General features: G+C 36.0%; 2 protein-coding genes and 1 long non-coding RNA gene across 4 annotated transcripts; 1 reads left to right on the forward strand and 2 right to left on the reverse strand.

The window, feature by feature from the left end:
* Positions 1-7,001: 7,001 nt before the first annotated feature.
* On the reverse strand, positions 7,002-8,560 carry LOC119082391. Of its 2 annotated transcripts, XR_005088633.1 has the most exons (4): positions 8,358-8,560; positions 8,221-8,298; positions 7,132-8,162; positions 7,049-7,099 (listed from the first exon to the last, which is right to left on the reverse strand). XR_005088633.1 is itself a non-coding variant. In XM_037191922.1 (3 exons), the coding sequence occupies exons 2-3, from the start codon at positions 8,287-8,289 to the stop codon at positions 7,191-7,193; spliced, it is 1,041 nt and encodes a 346-aa protein (XP_037047817.1). In that variant the 5' UTR covers positions 8,290-8,298; positions 8,358-8,560; the 3' UTR covers positions 7,002-7,190. The 2 variants fall into 2 exon arrangements, 1 of the variants encoding a protein (XP_037047817.1); XM_037191922.1 differs by having other exon boundaries at positions 7,002-8,162.
* A 2,270-nt stretch (positions 8,561-10,830) lies between these two features.
* LOC119082393 lies at positions 10,831-11,767 on the reverse strand. The gene is made up of 2 exons (XR_005088634.1): positions 11,584-11,767; positions 10,831-11,313 (listed from the first exon to the last, which is right to left on the reverse strand). It is a non-coding gene; the product is annotated as an uncharacterized LOC119082393 (long non-coding RNA).
* A 2,652-nt stretch (positions 11,768-14,419) lies between these two features.
* Positions 14,420-19,792, forward strand: LOC119082292 (leukocyte elastase inhibitor A-like). The gene is made up of 6 exons (XM_037191766.1): positions 14,420-14,441; positions 18,044-18,120; positions 18,205-19,011; positions 19,070-19,190; positions 19,266-19,289; positions 19,490-19,792. Exons 1-6 carry the CDS (start codon positions 14,420-14,422, stop codon positions 19,630-19,632), a joined length of 1,194 nt encoding a protein of 397 aa, XP_037047661.1. The 3' UTR covers positions 19,633-19,792.
* The last annotated feature ends 1,700 nt before the right edge of the window (positions 19,793-21,492 follow it).

Below are 21,492 nucleotides of genomic sequence, written 5' to 3' on the forward strand. Positions count from 1 at the left end.
AACTGTTCTTCAACAGAAGAAGAGCTGTGTGGGTTAAGAAGAAAAAAGATAGTTAAATAAACGAAAAAGTATTTTGAGAGAATTGCAAATGGGAAAAATTATTTAAAAATAAAAAATAAAAATTACATTTTAAGCAAAGAAGATGAAATTATATTCAATAATTAAATTGAAATGTTTAAACAGAAAAAATGAAACAAAAAAAAAATTATAAATTTAAAAACTGAAATTTGTTATATTTCGATGTTCAATCTAAACATTTGTGTAATTCGTTCATTGTTCATTACATTTATACTTATAAAAGGAAAACGGTCTCATTCATTCACAAAAGAAAAAAGAAAAACATTTTAAAAAGCAAAAACCAAAATTATCAAAATGAGAAATTTGTAATTTTAATTCGTAAAATATTTGTGTCTTAAGTGATTCAATATTCTCTCTAGACGATAAACAAAGTATTTCAATTAAGTATTTCGCTATACTCTACTCATCCTTTGTTTCGTTCCGTATAATTTTTCATGTGAAAAATTCATATTTTCGGTCGGACCCAAAGTTAAGTTAGAAAATGAACCGCCCTCTCTCGTCGATTTTGTTTTGCATACAAAATTGAATTACCAAGAGAAGAATTATATATTTTTTTTTGTGTAATGCTGTATTGCGTTCCACACAAATTGGTGGCTTTTAGCTTCCGATATTGAATTGCCATAATTATAAAATGTAAATTTTGAATTATAACTAAAAATCAATTGTTTTAAAAAAACGAAAAATGAGATAATTGAGACAAAAAAAAATGAAAATTCGATTCAATCTGTGTTTTTCAGAACAGCATATTACTACAGAGAAACTGTATTTTGATCTATATATGTAACGATGTTATTTTATTCATTTAAAATTAAAAATAAATCCAAATAAAAGAAAAGCCGGAGTTGGTTTTCTTCCTTCATTTTGTAGACGGCGATACTATACACCATACATGGACATACCACGACAGTGACACTCAGCAACTAGCTTACGTATAATAGTGATTGGAATTCTGTCTGTTTCACAATAAGTGATCGATTCCCTAAAATTCGGCTGCCATCGACTAAGCATTTTTTTCGTGATTTACCCTAACATTTAAATTTTGGAACCTGTTAAAACTCATTGAATAATGTATGGAAGTGTATGAGCGTTCAAAATGTTTCAGGATTTTTTCGATTAATTTCGATTTGTAGACTTTTAAACGAATCGGCGACCCTAACTTCGGAAAGGAAGGCTGTATGAAATACAACTCACTGTATCGTCTTCCAATTCCTTCGTTTTATTTTATTTTTTTGTCTCCTTAATTGTGCGGAAGTCAACGGCGTATATATTGTCAGTGAACGTATAGCAGGGAATGGTGGAATCATACAAATGGGCAGCAGTAAATTTGTACCCAGAAGCCTCTTGAAGTAATTGTAAAAAGTAGTTGTAAAATAAACGGAGTCTGGCAACACTGCAGTCAAGGATAGATTGTAGGCTAGATACGTTTTTTTTGCAACTACTGTTGCCACAATTTCAGCTTTTTAGCCCAAACCCTGAAATAGTTGTAAAAAAAGTTGCAAAAAAATGTCTCTGCCACTACTTTTCCAACTATAGCTGGTTTCACCACTACTTTTGCAACTAGCTTTACAACTACTTTTACTGAATTATTGGCAAAAACAGCTCTCGAAATTTTAACAACTACTTTTACAACTAAGTTTACAATAACTTTAGCAACTACTTTTGCAACTAATTTTACAACTACTTTTGCAAGATCGTAAGATTTTCTTGAGTTGAGTTGAGACCTCAACTCAAGTCAATTCCCAACTCTCTTCTCCTAACTAGGGAATTCGTCCTTTTACGAGATGGAACGTAAATGAGTTTAGTTCATTCCTAGGGAAATCATCCTTTTACGAAATGTAACGTAAAGGAGTTTAGTTCGTTCCTACAAAATTCATCTTTTTACGAAATTAAAACCAATTTTCATTGTACATAAAAGGCGTTTTAACACGCCGAGCGATCCGGCCCATTGCCCCGGAGCGAAGCGGAGGGCCGCAATGCGAGCCGGGCGCCGGAACGGTGTCGGTAACTTAGGAGTTAATTTTTTTTCTCTTGCATCGTCCAATAATTAGCCTGTGTAATTTTTTTTATATTAAATTTAAATTTACAGAACCAAATTATAGACGGCAACTGAATTCACCCTTCGATAAATTGTGTTAGGAAGGTGTTACCATTTACACACACTTATCTTTACCAATATATTCTTTCAGCTGCAAAGTAGTTGCAAAACTTTGAGAACGGTTTTTGCAACTAAGTGATCAAAAGTAGTTTGAAAGTAGTTGCAAAAGTAGTGGCAAAAGTAGTTGTAAATGCAGTTTCAAAACTTTGGAACTACTTTGCCACTATTTCAGCAAAAGTAGTTGTAAAAAAATGACAATATAAGATGATTTTACGACTATCTTTGCAACTATAGCTGGTTTTGTCACTACTTTTTCCACTACTTCAGCTTTTTAGCAAAAATCCTGAAGTAGTTGTAAAATTAGTTGTATGAAGACGCATCTAGCCTACGATCTAGCCTTGACTGCAGTGTTGTCAGACTCCATTTTTTTTAAACTACTTTTACAACTACTTCAGGGGGGTTGTACCCAGACACGCCGACTTCCAGGGTTAGCCGGTGCCCGAGCACCCAACGAGGAAATACGTTGGGTGCGCAGCATCCAACAAAAAGCTTTATCACAGCTTTAAAAAACATTGACTTAGCTGACATTTTTAAGGAAAGTTTGATAGAATAACTATTATCACATTAAGTAATTTCAACTGCGCCGCAATTTTACAATTTCCATTACCAAATACAATCTTAGCTCATAAGCACGTGAGCATTGAGAATTCGACTGCAGGTGAGAATTTTCTTTTCTTTTTTGGCAAAAACACCAAATTCTGTATGAGAGAAAAACAATCGTTGGTCCTCTTCCTATCTTATGTTTAACTGTGTTCATCTTCATTATATTAGTTGTATAAAGCAAAAATTTTAGACACCCTGCAAAAAACATGCATTTTAGAACAAAATGCGAAAAACCGACAAAAAAATAAAAATTTGAAAGGAGCTCGGGAATGAGCTACATTTATTCCGTAAAACGTTTGTGGAACCACTTCAGTCGCTGAAGTAGGTAAGAAAGCGAGACACAAATTTTTGGGCTCACAGTTATTCATTTATTGATTACAGTAGATTTTCGATACAACTTTTCAGTCTTTCGACAATCTCACAACTTCAGAATACTTTCCACTTCATTAGCGACAAAAAACGTTAAAAAAAATTTGCTAGCTCCGCTCGCGACTACGACACAACTACAACTACTTGTTAAAGTTATGGTTCAGCACCCAACGGGCTAAACGAAAGATGGTGTGTCTGTTTGTACTTAATATGACTGATGGCGCAACAATTTCTGTTCGGAGAAAACTGTAGAGTTACGAACACCTTGATAGTGACGCATTTTTTTTAAAGGGAAATGTTGGCGATGTCGTTAATTTTTTGCCTGCCATTGTTATTTATATTTGGTAATTTTGACAAAAAAAGACGTGAATCTATTGAATTCAGCAGGAGAATGCCACTGAATCAAAATTTTCTCATGAATTTTCGCAGTTTTAGCTCTTGGATATAATTAAATGCATAATATAGTCGTCGGGAAACAGAACTAATGCTGTTCCAATGGATTTAATACATCCTAGAACGAGAAGATCTTCTCGTGCTGGAAGCTGGAAATCTCTATTTTTTCTATATTATGCAACAAGAAACCAATTATCCATTAAATAACTCCCATGTCGATATATTCCGATATGATCCATTCTGAAGTACTTAAATATTCGTAGACTCTAGCAAACATTTCGAAAATCGAGAAAGAATTACTCAGCTAACGTTGTAACAAGGAATAGTGTCTTTGTCTTTGAGTTACTGTTAATCGGTTATCTGCTTATCTGTTAATGATAATGTTGACAACAATAAGCGATAAGCTCTGGGTGGTAATGTCTTATATAGTAAAATTTATGGCCAATGAAGTAAAATACGTTGTATCAAATACTAGACAATGCATTTCAATGTAACTTCAGATTTAATGACTATATAGCGATACGCGTGCCATTTTCAAAAGGTTATGAATTAGAGGTATCGTGGTTAAGAGGCATCGGCACTTTTTCCTACCACAAAACCCGAAAAAACGACCCGAAAACTGTAGATGTATCTCTTAGGAAGTCATATAAAAAGATTCGAATATTCTTCAGAAAGGTAATATGGACTTTCGCCGTTGGAATTGCGGTCTTACATTTTCCAGAAATTAATAAACTTTTAATAAAATATTGAAATTAAAGTACCTCTGTTTTGAGCTAAAATTTTCACAAAACTGCTCACTTTCCTGACAACACCAAAAATATCACAACACAAGAGCGTATTATATGAAAAGCTGCCACTGATTCGGTTGGAATTGCGGTCAAATTTTTTTTAAATAAATCTTTAAATTTCACAATAGGTTTAAACTGCAATAGGTTTAAGCATTATCAAAATATAATAAAATGGCGTCACAACTAAATCGAATCATTTCCGAAAAATGATTTCAAAATAAAATTTTGCTTAGAATTAGATTTTACGTCGCAAGACCCTGATGTTCAGTCATACAAACCTTTCTAAAACGCCTATTTTGTAACATTTTGGATGTTACGAAAGCCGAAAGCTAAACAGCTTGACAGGAAGAGGTATTATTTGGGTATTTCCAGTACCTACCTTATATTTACTTTGAAGTTGTCTGGTAATTTCTAATTTAACTTCAAGCGAAAAAAGTATAACAGAATCAAAGCACACGTTCAAAAGGTCTGGGATCAAAGGGTTAAGAACTTAGTTAGTTAGTTAGTTTATTTATTTATGTCATAATATGAGTAAGGCCTGTGAGCCTTTTTTAGTACATATTACAGTAGGATGTCAATCAACGCAAGATTAATAATTAAATATAAGGAAAAATTCGGACTGCAAGTTCATAACTACAGGCAGTAAATCTAGCCAAAGTACGATAACAAACCGCTTAAGTCAAATAATAATAAACACAGTTGGGAAAGAGCTATAATAGAATCACATACAAGCATCGACACATTATTCGTGGACGTAGGCAAATAACTCAGTCACTGAAACGATGAAATAACGAAATGGGTACAACACATGAATCTTAGACACAAAAATGGTCCCTGCATGCAACCTTAAAGCCAGTTAACGATTTAATTTTTTTAATATTCGGTGGCAATGAGTTATAAGTCGAGACCCCACCCGCGAAAAAAGACCGCGACATTATGTCTCCTCTCACTCTCGGCATAACCAGATTAAAAGTTCGCGTATTTGAGGTGGGGGTTATGCGTTCATACAGGTAACGAGGCTCTTTAAGGAGTAATGTCTTATGCATTAGCACGCATGATAAGAAATCGAAATATGAGAACAAGTCGCAGCCAAGAAGCACATTGCTGGCTGCTGCGGTGGAGTCATAACGGCCCAAGCCACTTAACACTGTCAACATGTTCCCTAATCGTCTAATACTTTATCATTTTATAATATGCACGCCAGCACTTCAGTGGTCGAATTGACAAAGTTTTTGGTTGCGAATGATTCGTTTTTAGTTCGATTCCCCCTGTAATTTTATTTTTAATTTTAAATTTTGGTTCTTCACCTACGCTAAGTCTGGGAAACCAAACTCTTTTGTGATTAACATTGTTAGTCTCAGTTAATCAGCAATATGGTTAATTTGAATACGCACGGTATTCAGTGATTAACCATGATTAAGCACAATATTTCACAATTAATTGTAGTTCTGCGACGATTCACCTGGTTAACACTGGTTAATCACTGTTTCGTCATCATGTTAATTACATCAATAAAAAAGAGTGATTTTCCCCTCGAGATATCCTGCAATTGGTTTTTGATACTTTTGACGAACAACAAACGTGAAAAATATGGTAAAAACAAGGTGTAGATGTCCCTATTCTTTAGCAGCAGGTTAATATTTTTCTAGCTTTCTGTTACCTTCCGGGGAGCTCAGTCTTTCGGTTAATGTTTTCTCATGAAAATCTGTATTTTAAGATATAATTAATTATACAACAGTCAGGAAACTGAGCTGATGTTGCTCCAATTGATAGCATAGGTCACGAGTCGTGACTCACGACAGAGTAAAGTAAACCAGGCACTGATCAGACTAGAGACCTGAATAATCTAGTAGCCCTTCATTTTTTGCGAATAAAATTTTGCTCTGCCGTGCATAGGAAAAGAATTCTGCGTTTTTGTTATAGTACATTACTATGCAAGGGAAGTAAAGTGATATCTCGTATCCAGATGAGAAAAAGTATCCGAGGGCGGCAGCCCGAGGTACTTTTACTCATCGTGATACGAGATATAACTTTATTTTCCGTGTGTAGTACGACGTTTTACTATGCGAGTGATGTAAAGGTTATTGCCTATACATGTAACAGCCTTATTACATGCACCAGCATAGTAAAATGTTTTACTATGCTGGTGCATGTAATAAGGCTATTACATGTATAGGCAATAACCTTTACATCACTCGCATAGTAAAACGCCGTACTATTCCTTTACTAGCTAGGGAAAATGGGCTTTCCGTCCCTAGGGAAAAGTCTTTCCCTCCTTCATAAAGGAAAACGTCATACTACACTTGGGAAGGAATTTGATATTTCGTATCCAGATGTAGTAAAAGTGTCCGAGGGCCTTAGCCCGAGGTACTTTTACTCATCGTATCCCTTGTATGGTAATATACTATAACTTTCATTGTGTAGAAGTTAATGTCGTTGTTTGCAGAGGATTTGCCTTTGCTATTCGATCATCACGTTTTGTGAGATAACTGTGTGATTGAGTATAACGGTAAACTAACAATTGAAACGACAGCTTTACTTCACATTTTACCCAAAAAAATATCATTTTGTTCATTTCAAACTTTATTCTTTAATATCATCAATAGTAACATAATTCTTCGAAAAAAAATTAAATTCTTAAATATAACGCTCAATAAACTTTAAATAACAGCAGTGTGAAGACTCCGACTTAAAAACGAGTTTTGGTTGGGACACACATATCAGTAATTTTATGCACTGACTGACTGTTTTCTTAACTATAACTGAAATTAGATATCCACTGAAACAGACGGAGACACTATCAATCAAAATCTGAAGAAATTGTCGAATCCATTTTTTAATTTACGCGACAATGCGTCAACCTGAACTTTCCACATGGGTTCGCACAACTCAATAAATTCCACACCAAAGTCAACAAGAATTTCACGGATAGTCTCATCAGAAATTGGTGGTACCTCTCCGCACCTATGTATTGTACAAGAAGCCCAGATTTCTTTCCATTCATTGACAGCTCGCAACGCATCAGCAGACTGAGGATTTACACCTTTTGCTACAAGGTAGAAAGAAGACCGTATCGTGTGATATTTGGTGGGTTTGAAGATCTGTATGCTGGCAGAAATTTGGCGGAATTTGTAAATTAGATTGAATACATGAGATGCATCGGCGTTATGCAATAACATGACGAATGAACCACCCTTTTTCATATGTTGTAATGCGAAGACTAATTGAGACACACTCAAGCGCACAGCCTCCGTTTTTTCGCGGTATTCTTCTCGCTTGTGAGTGCGAAGAACTTGTCCATCACAGAGTATGAGGTCGTATTTTTGATCGTAAAACGGCCGATCGAAACGAAACAAATCACGGTCCGGGTGATCCAACGGAATGTCGGTCATCGCAAATCCCATCTCTCCTGCAAGCATTGTTATATCCAAAAATTCTACTTTCAGTCTGGTACTGTGCTCCAACAATAGAATATGTCCACCAAGTTTGCGTGGAAGGGTGATACCATTGAACTCAGAGAGTGGACTTAGACTCTGACGCACTTCTTCCGAAAATCCGCCAGGAGCCATACATAAATCGAGAACTCGCGGCGGTGGTGCACGATGTCCGTTATTCCTGCGCACTTCAATATCATTTATGAACTGCGTAGCGCCGTTTATTTCTTTAGCAATATTGCGCATCACTTCGAAAAATCTCCTTTTCAACTCTGGCGTTGCATTATCAGAATTGTTTTGCTGACGCTGGAAGTATGCATCGGCGCTTGCGTTTTGCCAGATCTGGGAATTATGTGGACAATGTTTAATAGCTGATTTAATCATAACATGACCAACGAACCTCTTCTCGCAGTTTATCCAGCTCAGCGAAGACAGCACTGCGCTGAGATACAAACGTTTTGATGTCCATTGAACGAATGAAAACAGTACACTGGTGTCTCCTTGTCGCTGTGTTTTCTTGCGACGATGCACCCGAAGTTCTTATATCAAAGTAACACAGTACTCAGTTGCACGAAAATGAGAAGAATGAGTCAAAGAAACTAAATTGAATTCTAATGATTAAGATCACTGTTAAGTCAAGATGAGTCAAACCAGTCAAACCACAATATCAATATGTGAGTGCCATCTAGTATAAGTGTTGCGCTATTTCAATAAAATTATCTCTGTGCTGGAGGAAGTAAATAAACAAAAACTCAATACATTTACGTTGTAGGGTGGATGTACCCATCCTCGGACAATTAGTGGCTTTCAAACCACGATATCTAGTTTACGTATTGAGCTATTTTAATAAAATGCAATTTCAATATTTAATTAAATCTGAGAGATGGTCGTGTTTACCAGTCCTCGGACTATAAAAAAATGACTCGAAACGTATAAGCATTTATACGTATTTTTTCAGTATAAGTAAGGATATGTTGATATACTGTTAGCATTCAGCATATGATATATACGTTTATATACTGCTATCAGTATTTAAACATATACGGTTTTATACTGTGACCAGTATTTAATCAAATACGTTTGTGTACTTACTAATGTAACAATCAGTCTATGATGAGTTTTTGTCGGGGCAACATATCTGTCACATGAATTTTACGAGGTAAGAGCAATATTCACCTTAACATTTTAAATTGAATCATTAGTAAATTCATGAAACAAATTCTACTTATCGCTTTCACATTATTGTTGATTTCTCTAGTTAGGTCTCGATGTAGGTTCATTTCTCGTTAGGTGTCTGTGTAGGTTCATTTCTCTGTGTAGGTCTCTGTGTATTGTTTCTCTCGCTAGGATATCATCTGTATCTTGTTAGGTCTTAGGAATTAGCAAATAGTATGACATTGAAAAGTAGAATTTGTTTCATAATTTCCAATGATTTAGTCGCCATTTTGGATTGACTTGAACCGTGTTGCGTTGGTTTATTAAAGAGGAACCCTTGATGAGGTAAGATCTTTCGGGCGATGCAACTAACGATATATATGATGAATTAAAAGCTGAATCAAGACTTTACACGTACACTCATTTCCTTGAAACGTATTTCATTTCTTCAAAAATTAAATAAAATTTAATCAAAATTTTATTACAAAAGAAATGATTAGAAGAAATTACGAAATAGAAAGTGTATGGAGATATACTGATTACGGATATAAACGTATATGGTGATATACTGAAATTTCATATACTGCCATATACGTATTTTGTATGGGCTTAAGTCGAAAAAAGGGTATGTATACCCTGCAGTATTTGTAAGGAAATGCTCATATACGTTTTAATACTTTTTCTGTCATTTTTTTTCGCTCGGGATACGAAACTTTTTGTTTGTTTTTTTTTTCTTTTCATATGATCCGACGACTTATATATGTCCGAGGATGGGTACATCCACCCTACACTACGTGATAAGCCAGTTGTGGCCCTTTTATGATTTGACGTTATACCATACACAATTTACAATATGGTATAACAAGGAAGGAATGTACTGATTTTACTCAATTGAAACACAAGAGTAACATAGTCAAATTGTGCTGTAATGGTAGCCCGGAAATTATTTACTGGTTTTGCTAAAACATTTTGAGTCATAATATCGTCGTTAATTTGTATCTTCTTTTCGAATTTCCACGGGCCAGAACTTTCGTGTCATGCTTCTTAGATAATAATTCATGCGCAAGGGAAGAGATAAAAAGAATTCTCAATGATGCAGTACGCCTGTGTAATTAGAAATTTGGTTCTAAGTGAAAATGGCTTGTTATACTTGAACTTTATACGATAAATGGGTTATCATTTTCAAGTCGTGTTGGAAAAGCTGTTAGCTGCGAATGAATTGTTTTTAGTTCGATTCTTGTTCGTACAATTTTTGTTTTTTTTTTTTTGTTTTTTTTTTTGCCAAAAGCGTTTATTTTAAATAAGAAAATCATCTTTACAATCGATTAATCATCTATCATACGTAAATAACGTAAGTAATAGATTTCATCGCAATATGATGATGGGCTAGCACTGTGTGATAAATGGCAAAAATTACGGATTGTTTACCTTGCTGGTATTTTAGACAATGTTCAACGCAAAGAAAACTGAAGTTTAGCTAAAAGAAACAATTCCTAACTGAGAAAAAAATGCGATGCCGAACGCTGACATTGAACTCGTATCATCCGCCTCAAAAAGAAAGCGCTCTAACGCCTATGCCATTGAGATACATGCTCCAGTTCTCCGTTGGTTGTAGATGCCTTTATGTTTGATGCGATTTCGATAATCCAAAATCCATCCAACCCTGCAGTAGGTCTGCATCGTTCGATTTGAGTCCATCAACCCTGCAGACATGTGAACACTATTGTTTGCAGAATTGGTTTATGAATTGTAGATCTAATTCAAATCGATGCAAGAGCTCGAGTGGTCGAGTAAGTAAGGCGTTTGGCTCCGAATAGAATGTTCCGAGTTCGATCCCCGCGTAAAACAAAATTTCTTCTTTTTAATATTTATTTTCATCTGAAGTTAGTTTATAAGCATATTTTTCGATGTTACCAGCATGTCGTGATGGCCGAGTGGGCTAACGCTTCGCATTGCTACGGATAGGCTCGTGGGAATGCTTAGTGTTCAACACCCGGTTATTCGGCTACTGGAGTGTATCTGTGTATGAGAGTAGCCTGTCTCATACACTCATATACTCTGGGGGAAAGGGTGTGCGAATTTAGATTGCGTGTAGATTGTGGTGGTGCTAGTCTTGTGGTCAATAAAATTGACTGCAGGGGCTCTCTAGCAGTTACCATGACGTTGGCAATTGAATTCGCACAAACTTTCTGCTGAAATTTACATTTTTTTTCTCGATGGTATCTTTAACTTCTGAAGCAAATATTTAAAAAAAAAACAGCTTTCATGACGTCGGATGACTGTTGGGCTAACACATGATATCCGAATTATAAGCTGATGTCGTACATTCCAAGTCGATCTGAAGAATAAACAACGAAAATGAAAGAAATTTCAGATTTTGCCTTCTATGTAGTACGTACACACTATCAGCAAAATAAATCATTAAAAGGTCTATAGACTCCAAATTCCGAGAAACAACAAATATTATTTTATACACATTCCTCACGCACTCTAAGTGGTTTAAATTGCTTTGCTTAACTATTTGTTCTCAACTTCCACATTAATTTAAACTACAGCGTTCATCTTAAGGCTTTGCTTAACATCACTTTATTTATTTCTACTTACTCACCGATTATTGTTTTAGCTTGATGTTATTGTAGCCTGATTGATTATGCGGGATCGATGGGGGAATTATATAGATGAGTCCGCTGCTGAACTGAACAATGATGTCATATTGTTCAAAATCTCATCACTACACAACCGCATTCGTGTAATGAACAACAGGGACTGATTTTCTTCCCTATTTTCATCAATAGTATCAATGGTTTTCGTTTCATCCCTCATATTCAACTAAAAAATTTCGTGTACATCTGCGCATCTGAATGATGAGGCAGATGTTTTGGGGTGGAGAGATTATCGATTTCTTTTATCCCTTTTACAAACTTATCCTTATAGAAACTGTGATTAGATTGTTAGCGATTCTATTGCTGGATTTGATCTAAGTATTTGCAAGACTTTGAAAGTAAATCTTTCCTCACTTCTTCTTGTTATCTTTCTCTTAGTACACCTCACTCACTGTAATACTTAAAAACATTTTTTTTTTTACTTTTTTTTTTTTGTTTATTTGATTTCATTGGTTTCCCATAGTCATAGATTGTCTCAGAATCAGAATTTGGATAGTGCAAAAATTATTACTCCCGATTGCTGAATAGTAATTTTCACATAATGGACGTCCCTGCCCATTTCTAAGCATTGGGATCAAACAAAACAATTTTTTTCTTTTCTCACTTCTTTAATCGGACCTAACTAAAACGAAAGCGAAAAAGCTGGACCGAGAATCAATTCCTTGCGCATAAATAAGTTGGGAAAATAGTCAACCGTTCATAGCCGTTGATGTAGTTTCACTTAAATGAAATTCATTCCATGTTATCCTGTCGGCAAACACATCCTTTTCTATTTGATTGATGAATGTTCCAATGCCTGATAAATTAAAGAAGTAATTGATTCGGGTAAGGCAACTGTTTACTTGAGATTTTCGAAGGTTGCTTTAGGAAACTTACCCTTTTCGTGAATCCAGAGTATGTACCGACAGAACCACAACGCCGAAAATGTGTTAGGAACTGCGTCTGAAGAAGAGCCCAACAACGACACTGAAACACACACAAAATCTCTACATCTTAAACCATTTTAAGTAGAACCAAAAAACGTTTCGGTACTCACTCTGGATATAGCATTAGTGCGTAATTGATTCGAGAATGTAGTAACATCGTGACGACCATTTTTGATTCTTTTGTTTTGGATGAACTTGACCGACTACGTGTACTTAATGTCCAATTTCTGACCGTTTGCAAACCGTTTGATGAAATCTCGGCTGGAACAATCTAATGACCCCGGATTCGGATGCTCTATCGACGATGCGCTACTTTCTTTGAATCCAGCGCCCCATTCTTCCATTTAACGACTGTGATAGGTGACAATCGGGTCGATATGATTGGATAAGTAACTGTAACAGACACCCGGTTTGTTGTAATTCGGTCGGACAGTTTTTCTCCTAAATGGTGAAGGTGCGTGAAAATTGTATGGAGAAATTGCATCTGAAAAGAAAATGCTTACCCCATGGGGTGTGTGATGTGTCACTAGACAGTCCATCAGGAATTCAGTACTACAGAATTAGCGATCATTTTCCAACAGATAACACTGGCATATTGCTGATGATCCAGTGGTGCTGCAAATGTAAGCTCATTTCCTTCTTCAGAACCTGGGTGAAGGTTTTGAAATTTGAACGAGAATCGAAAATTTGATCACTTCAATCTTTAGCTCAAATCAACATCACCTCTTTACATTGAACGTCTTGAAGAATATCAATTTTGTACATTACCGGTCGTATTCGTTCACCAAGTATGATTTGACCCAAAGTTTCAACCAGACAATCCGCAATAAAGTGTTGCGGTATTGTAATAAAATTATCTCTGCACTGGAGGAAGTAAACAAACTTAATTCACCTACGTGATAAACCAATCACGCCCTTTCACGATTTGACGTTTTGTCATACGTATATTTAGAAGGACCGAATGTATTGGTGCATGTGCATAATAACACATACTTTTGGGAAAGGAGTAATGATTTTACATGAATGTAAGTCTGAATTGCCCATTGAGGTGGTAAATACTAGCTATGAATACTAATCCTCAATAATATTGCAGTATGGCTGTGTGATTAGGACAACATTGAGGCTCTACTTCTGTAGGCTAATCTCTCGTTTTTTACTATTTACACTGAATTGCACTAACAGTGTACTCACCTTTTTTTAATCAGCACGCATCAAGAGCCTCAATGGTTGGGTTAGTAAAGTGTTTGGCTACGAATGAATTGTTTTGGGTTCGACTCCCGTTCGCACAATTTTTTTTTTATTACAAAAAGCAATTATTTTTTATTTATTAAATCATTTTTAGAATCTCCTCGGCCTCTGTTATCGACAAGAACTAAAAGACTTCCCACCATATGTAAAAAAACACACATTATAATAGCTTCTAGACTTACGAGCTTTAACTGAAGTTCAATTGTCCGAAGGAAGTAAGGGGAAAGTTGAACTTCAGTGAGAAATATCTATCTAGTGTTTCTGTTTCCCTTTCGATCAGAGAAAGGAAGTTGCTTCTGTTGTTTGTGGACATCTGCTATTTAGTTAACAATCAGACCACCAAAAGTTTCCTCCTTTCAGCATTTTCTTAGATAAATTGATTTACTGAATTTACTGAATGAATCTCGATCTGATACACCAGAATTGAATATATTCTTTCTGGATAAGGTCAGTAAGGTGGCAATAATGTATTATGGAAATGGGTTATTTTTGAAATGTGCGTCTAAGATGGAAAATGTCTACAATACTAGTGAACGTTTAGCAGTAATGTGTGACTTTACGCTAAGTACTATTTTCAATATAATTGAGTGTTATCTTAAGCTTGGTGATGAGGAAACTGCCACAAATGGGTATGATATTCTTAAGAGAAAATCTGCTTTATACTATGGATGTTACGACGCTGCTGAAGGTCGCTCCGCAGACCTTATGACATTTCTGGAAAGATCTGGTTTGCGTCATAGAGGTAGACTACCCAGAGGAACCCAAAATTCAATATCACACACATCACTAAATCGGAGACGTCAACTTTGCTTGTATTCTTCCTTTTTTATTATTCTTGTTCTTATTATTCTTTTGACGTTGTGAGCGTCACATTATTTTTGACGTTTTCATTTTTATTTGAAAATTTGTTCTATTGATAGAGCCTTTTTTGCGTAGAGGCCAATGAGCGGAGACCCTCAATCGTGCTGTAAATGCTGCTGATTGTTGAATATGTTTCTGATATAACAAAGAGTGATATCGCCAAATCTTCAGGTGATTTTTTTAACTTTGGAAACAAGCGGTCTCCGATTTTAACGAGTGATAGCTCGTTGGATTCGTCTTTCAATTCTAGGAAACACGTGTCTTTCACTTTTTCTTAAAAAAATTGTTTTCTTTGAAATGCGCTCAAAAGTGAAGACATGTCAGAGGGTACCGAAAACAGTTTTTCGGCAATAACTCAAGAAAAAATTATTTTAAATTATTGTAATGTTGTACGATTGTCGGCCTTGAAAAGACCTACAGGTAGAGTATATGCACCGCTTGGTGCTAGTTGATCCACTAGAGTTATGACTAGAAATATAGTGAATGTTCGGAGAGTCCGCCTTCTCTGCAGCTTCGATGTACCACGGAACTGAGTATGGGGTGTTGTAGCTGGCCTCACCCACTATCGTTGCACATATAAATGAACCCAGTACTTTTGGGCTGCAAGCCTAGAGAAGTCTTGAAAAAAAAGTTGGTGCCAAAATGTAGATTTTTTCCTTCTTTCTGAGGGCCCAACTGCCAGAACAGCGTCTGGAACGGATCTACGTGAGTAATTTTGTATCGTCTACTATTCCCTTACCGTATACGCTTCACTTTGACTCGAATATAGGTCGTTACAACATATCCAGTGTTAGTAATTCTTGTGAAAAATTATTAAATTTTTCTCGGAGGATTTTAGTCAAATAAAGTGTTAGCGTATAGCAAATGACCTCAGGAGTCCGGAACAGTAATTGGTTTTTCAATTCGACCAATATTTGCTACGAGACAGGAGTTTGGACAAAAGATACGATCAAGTGGGAGCAAACGGTTTTCCAAACTCCTGTCACGTAGCAAATATTGGTCCAATTGAAAAACTAATTACTGTTCCGTAGTCCTGAGGTCATTTGCTATACGCTAACACTTTATTTGACTAAAATCCTCGGAGAAAACTTTAATGATTTTTCTCTTGATATTACTAATAGTGGATCTGATATATTCGCGACATAGCGAAGCGTTTTTCTATTGATAAGGTGACAGAATAGTAGACAATAAAAAATGATTGCCGTAGTTGTAGTACCGTTCCAGATGCTCTTCTGGCAGTTGGGCCCTCAGAAAGAAGGAAAAAATCTACATTTTGGCACCAACTTTTTTTTTCAAGGCTTCTGTAGGCTTGCAGCCCAAAAGTACTGGGTTCATTTATTTGTGCAACGATAGTGGGTGAGGCAAGCTACAACACCCCATACTCAGTTCCGTGGTACATCGAAGCTGCAGAGAAGGAGGACTCTCCGAACATTCACTATATTTCTAGTCATAACTCTAGTGGATCAACTAGCACCAAGCGGTGCGTATACTCTACCTGTAGGTCTTTTCAAGGCCGACAATCGTACAACATTACAACCATTTAAAATAATTTTTTCTTGAGTTATTGTCGGAAAACTGTTTTCGGTACCCTCTTGCATGTCTTCACTTTTGAGCGCTTTTCACAGAAAACAAATTTTTTTAAGAAAAAGTGAAAGACACGTGTTTCCTAGAATTGAAAGACGAATCCAACGAGCTATCACGCATTAAAATCGCAGACCGCTTGTTTCCCAATCACCTGAAGATTTGGCGATATCACTCTTAAAAATTGATTTTATTTAACAAACTGAATTTGATTTACAAAATATCGTCGTACACATCACCCAATACACAACCAACAGTTGCATCAACATCCTGTTATTTCGAGGTTGCTGGATTTTTTCTCTCAGGCCTCAGAAGAAGTATGAAATTTTAGAAACAGTGTATTAATGAGTGGTTTTCCATGAAAGATCATGGCTTGGACCAAATTACCACCCCAAGGCAGGCAACGATATCACCAGAACAAACGTACGTTTTTCTGGTTTCATCAATTATGTTCATACTGAGATGTATGAAATGTTAATGTTTCAACAATCGTTCAATGAATGTCTAGTTCCTGATATCCGTGTGTCATACCGTTAAGAGACTCACTGTTGGATGAACTGACGAATATTTTTAGCAAATACCTCATTAAATGAATTCGATCGATAGTGCTTGTTTGTATACTTCTAAGCAACATCAATTTTCGTTATCTCAATTGTTTAATGTATTATTTACAAAATCATTGAGAAATACATGTAATGCGTATCCCAACAAAATTCTCTACGAGAAAAGTGTGACGTAGTCTTTGAAATACAATTTCTAAAATGAATCATATCGCTAGAGTTGACGCTTTCAGCTTCGTTACACAAAAATTAAATTTTACAATTAGTTCAAATTAGTTTTCCTCGTCATCTGCCAAATAACTTTTACCAAAAAAAAAAATTGAGTGAAAACAACAAAAATTTTACCAAAAAAATCTGCGTAGCATGTGGCAGATAAATTTTCTTGTAGGTCTGTTCCTGAACATTTTCGGCTATACATAGTTGTCGCGTCTCAAAAAATTTTCTTCGTTCTTCTTTCTTTGTGGGTTAGACTGCGTCAAGTCCTCCGCTATCGCTCCGGACATGATATACTGAGCACAACCAGGAAGGAATTTTACTATCTTTCCATAGGATACTATACGAAAAAAAAATCGGGAGAATTTCGTATAGATTGCAGCAATGGAATGAAATAATGGTCATTCATCACTATAATTCCTTCATTTACTGATCAATTTCAGTTCTATCTTCTTACACATCCAACATTCACACGTTTCTGAGCGACACCGTAAGCACTGATTGGTTTATGCTGTTTGTATGAATTATAAAACCACTTGATATGTAATGTCGAAGAAACTAAAATCTCCAACTACCTCCTATGGTTTGTATTCTCGTTCATCACAGATTCACACATAATCTCCGTTCAAACGTGTCCGAAAAATTAAATAGATGATCAAATAGAATGTCTTTGTGTTTCAATTTGTTTATTTCCATTACGAACTATGAACATATAACAAAAAGAAACGAAGTGAGAAACGACAAAATAACAAAAAGGGAAACAAATTCAAGCTTGAAGTTCAACAAGAATGCCTAGAATCACTTCATTCGTGAGAGACCAGCTGAACAGAACACTGGTTTTTCGGTTACTGTGGAATAACCTCCTTTGAAATCGAGAAGATACAGCTTGGTGTAAAAAAGAGTCAGTACAGTCAAAAAGTAAATATTTCGTGAATGGTTGTAAGATCTATCAACTGTTTTCATTATAATTTTGGCGATTTGTTTTTCAGTGTTACTCCCAACGGTTATATTTTTAGTCTGCTCAATAGCAGCATCCATTCACGTCGAGGAATTCGCTACTAGCATATCAAATTTTGGTTCTAACTTTTACCAGGTAACCGTTAGATTTATTTTCCCAGAGTTGGAAAAAGATGAGTTCGAAGTCGTATAACAATTATCAAAAATTTGAATATTTCAGCAAGTGATCCAATCTGAATCTGGTAACTTAATTTTGTCACCATACTCAGTAGCAAGTGCTCTTGCTTTTCTCTTACAAGCGAGCAATGGAACTACATTCGATCAAATGAAGAATGGGCTGCATTTGAGCGGAAATAAGTCTTCTATAGCTGATCAGTATTCGGATTACCTTGAATCATTGCAAAAACGTGCCAACAGCTCAACTCTCTCCGTCGCCAATCAACTGTATGTTAGACATGACTATAAATTGAACGAAACTTTCCAAGATGTAGCTGTGAGAAAGTTTTCAGCTGGTGTTGTTCCTGTTGATTTTCTGGATAGGACCAAAACTGCAGAGAAAATCAATCGTTTTGTTCAAGAGAAGACAAATGACAAAATTAAGGAGATTGTCAAACCAAATTCATTTGAAAATGAAACACGTCTCTTTTTAGTCAATGCCATCTACTTTAAAGCAAAATGGGAACAAAAGTTGACGAAAACAATAACAGGAAGTTTTTACACGAAAAGAGGATTTATATTCATGAACTCAGCTCCAGCCGACTTCATGCATTCTGAGCATTGCATGTTCAACTACGGAACTTTATCGGACCTGGACGCATCTGCTCTTGAAATGAAATACGCGAATTCGGATTTTTCATTTCTAATTGTATTGCCCGATTCTTACACGGGCCTTTCATCATTGGAAAACCAATTGCAAAATTACGCCTTGGAAAAAATCACTGATCAAATGTGGAAACAGGTCGTAACTGTCACCATCCCGAAGTTCAAAATCAAATCGGAAATGATCCTCAACAATATTTTGAGAATGGTAGGTCCATTATATTGTAGAAATTCTAAATGGAATAACCAAATGCGACTGTATTTAGATGGGAATGTCTGAAATGTTCGACGGTTCTAAAGCCGATTTCAGTGGACTGCTGGTTAGTAAAGAGCGGTTGTACGTTTCTGATGCCATCCATATGGCCTATATTGAGATAGACGGAGAAGGTATTGTTGTTTCTCATGAAAATAATTGAAAATTCTCAATCTAACTCTCATTTTTTTCATTTTCTGAATATTCAGGAGCAGAGGCTGCTGCGGTCACAGGTATACCGGAACTAGATAACTCTTTTACGTGTTACGGCATGTTTCATTTTCATTTACATTGCCTAATCACGTAAAGCACTGTACTTACGAGGTTCCAAGTTGTTATTTGACAACACCCCACTTATCAAATACACAACTTGGAACCTCGGAAGTAATATACTATTATTCTTGAGTAATGCTAAAATGAATCAATCTTTCAGTTATCAAAGTCGAAACACCTTATGATAATTTTGATCCTCCACCTCCACCGATATTCGTTGCTGATCACCCATTCGTCTTTTTTATTTTGGACGACAAGACCAAAACACCAATTTTCAGTGGCCGTTTTATTCAACCCAATTAGAGAAATGAAGAGCAGAGGCCAATAGAACGAAAACAAAAATTCCTTGAGTTTCTTGCAAATGTCGTCTGCACAATTCTACAATTCTACGGGAGGATACGATATTCTTTTTAGGAATTGTTTTAACATTTCTTTTCAAACTTTTTTTTTGTTTTCAAAATAAAGTTTGGTAAGTATATATAACAAAATTCGGTTTACAAAAAAAAAATTGTTTTATAAAAATTTTTCAAAAAACAGTTCGGTAACTTATAAGAATTTTTCTGCAGTGTGCTGTCAGTAATTTGTATACTCTGCAAAAAGATATGTTTAAAAACAAGCCTGAAGGAAAATTGAGAATCAAATAATAGTAGGCTATGCAACTAGGAGTAGACCGCAACTAAGAGTAAACTGTGCAAGTAGGAGAAAATTGATTTTCTGACTAATGTGAAATTCGTAGCCTGAGCCGAAGGCGTTTTGTTCGATCCTAGAGAATTCATTCAGGCTCAGCTTATGCTACAACAGTTGAGTGAAGAGGCAAGCAAAGTTGGCCTCAAGATGAACTTATCGAAAACAAAAGTCATGACCAACATCGGGGGCGATAGGTAAAAGATAAATCAAAATTGGTGACACTGTCATTGAACGAGTCGACAGCTACGTATATCTAGGACATAAACTGAAGTTAGGTCTGGACAACCAAACTGCAGAAAAAAGACGTAGGATTGGTCTTGCATGGGCAGCATTCGAAAAACTCAGACTAATTTTCAAAAGCAAAATGAATAATAGTCTGAAACGCAAAGTTTCCGACACTTGTGTCCTTCCAGTGCTCACTTATGGAGCGGAAACGTTAACTTTAACGAAAGCATCCGAAGATAAATTGAGAGTGATACAAAGAGCCATGGAACGGAGTATGCTTGGAATAACATTCAGATACAGAATGACGAATCAATGGATTCGACAACAAACCAGGGTCGTTGATGTCATGGAAAGAATAGCATCTCTGAAATGGAGCTGGGCGGGACTTATTGCAAGAAGGACAGACGTTGGACCAAAAAGATCATGAACTGGTGACCATATAAAAGACGAGCTATAGGTAGACCACCAGAGAGATGGACAAACGGAATTAAGAATATTGCAGGTACAAACTGGCAGCAAATGGCAATGGATCGTACGAAATGGAAAGAAGTTGGAGAGGCCTACATCCAGCAGTGGATAGAAACAGGCTGAAAAAGAAGAAGAAGAGAATTCATCCTTTGCAAAATGTAACGTAAAGGCGTTTTGTTCGATACTAGGGAATTGATCCTTATACGAAATGAACGTAAAGGCATTTTGTTCGTTCTTAATGAATTCATTCTTATACGAAATGTAACAAAAGCCTTCACGTTACATTTATTAGCACATTGTAAAATATGCTGCAGGTCAAGTCAAGGCCTAATATGTATTAGCGAAAAGATTACTAATCTTCACTAAAATTTCACTAATTTTAGTGAAAGTTAGCAAAATTTTAGTGAAAATTAGTGAAACTTTTCGCTAATATTAGCAAGCCTTATCTGTTTGGTTTAAATTTGTTAGGGTTTTCAGGTACAGAAGAATAAAGAAGCCAGTAATCAGAACACACTGGCCTGGCTATGAAGGAAATGAAAAGATTAGCTGACCAGAACATACTGATGGAAGTACTCGAACTTTTGATTCCGATCTTGCATTCATTGTGTCTGAATCCATTAAATTCTGATACGCCTATGACGGATGAGTTTACAGAAAGAAGTTACTCAACATGAGACGGTGTCGTACATGGAGAGTACTACGAGGGATCAGTGGATATGTAGCGAGCATGGGACTCCGAGATAATGGAGTCGGAACAGGTCAATCTGAACCTGAGATGTAGAT

The sequence above is a fragment of the Bradysia coprophila genome, unplaced genomic scaffold (genome assembly GCF_014529535.1).
Source record: "Bradysia coprophila strain Holo2 unplaced genomic scaffold, BU_Bcop_v1 contig_415, whole genome shotgun sequence".
In the NCBI taxonomy this organism is placed as follows: domain Eukaryota; kingdom Metazoa; phylum Arthropoda; class Insecta; order Diptera; family Sciaridae; genus Bradysia; species Bradysia coprophila.

Excerpts from the sequence above, each read along its gene's own strand:
- LOC119082391 (XM_037191922.1), bottom strand. The coding sequence starts at position 8,289 with ATGGACATCAAAACGTTTGTATCTCAGCGCAGTGCTGTCTTCGCTGAG. Across the intron at positions 8,163-8,220 it reads TGGATAAACTGCGAGAAGAG|ATCTGGCAAAACGCAAGCGC; the intron begins GTTCGTTGGTCA and ends CATAATTCCCAG.
- LOC119082292 (XM_037191766.1), top strand. The coding sequence starts at position 14,420 with ATGAGGAAACTGCCACAAATGG. Across the intron at positions 19,012-19,069 it reads TCAACAATATTTTGAGAATG|ATGGGAATGTCTGAAATGTT; the intron begins GTAGGTCCATTA and ends GACTGTATTTAG. Across the intron at positions 19,191-19,265 it reads TATTGAGATAGACGGAGAAG|GAGCAGAGGCTGCTGCGGTC; the intron begins GTATTGTTGTTT and ends CTGAATATTCAG.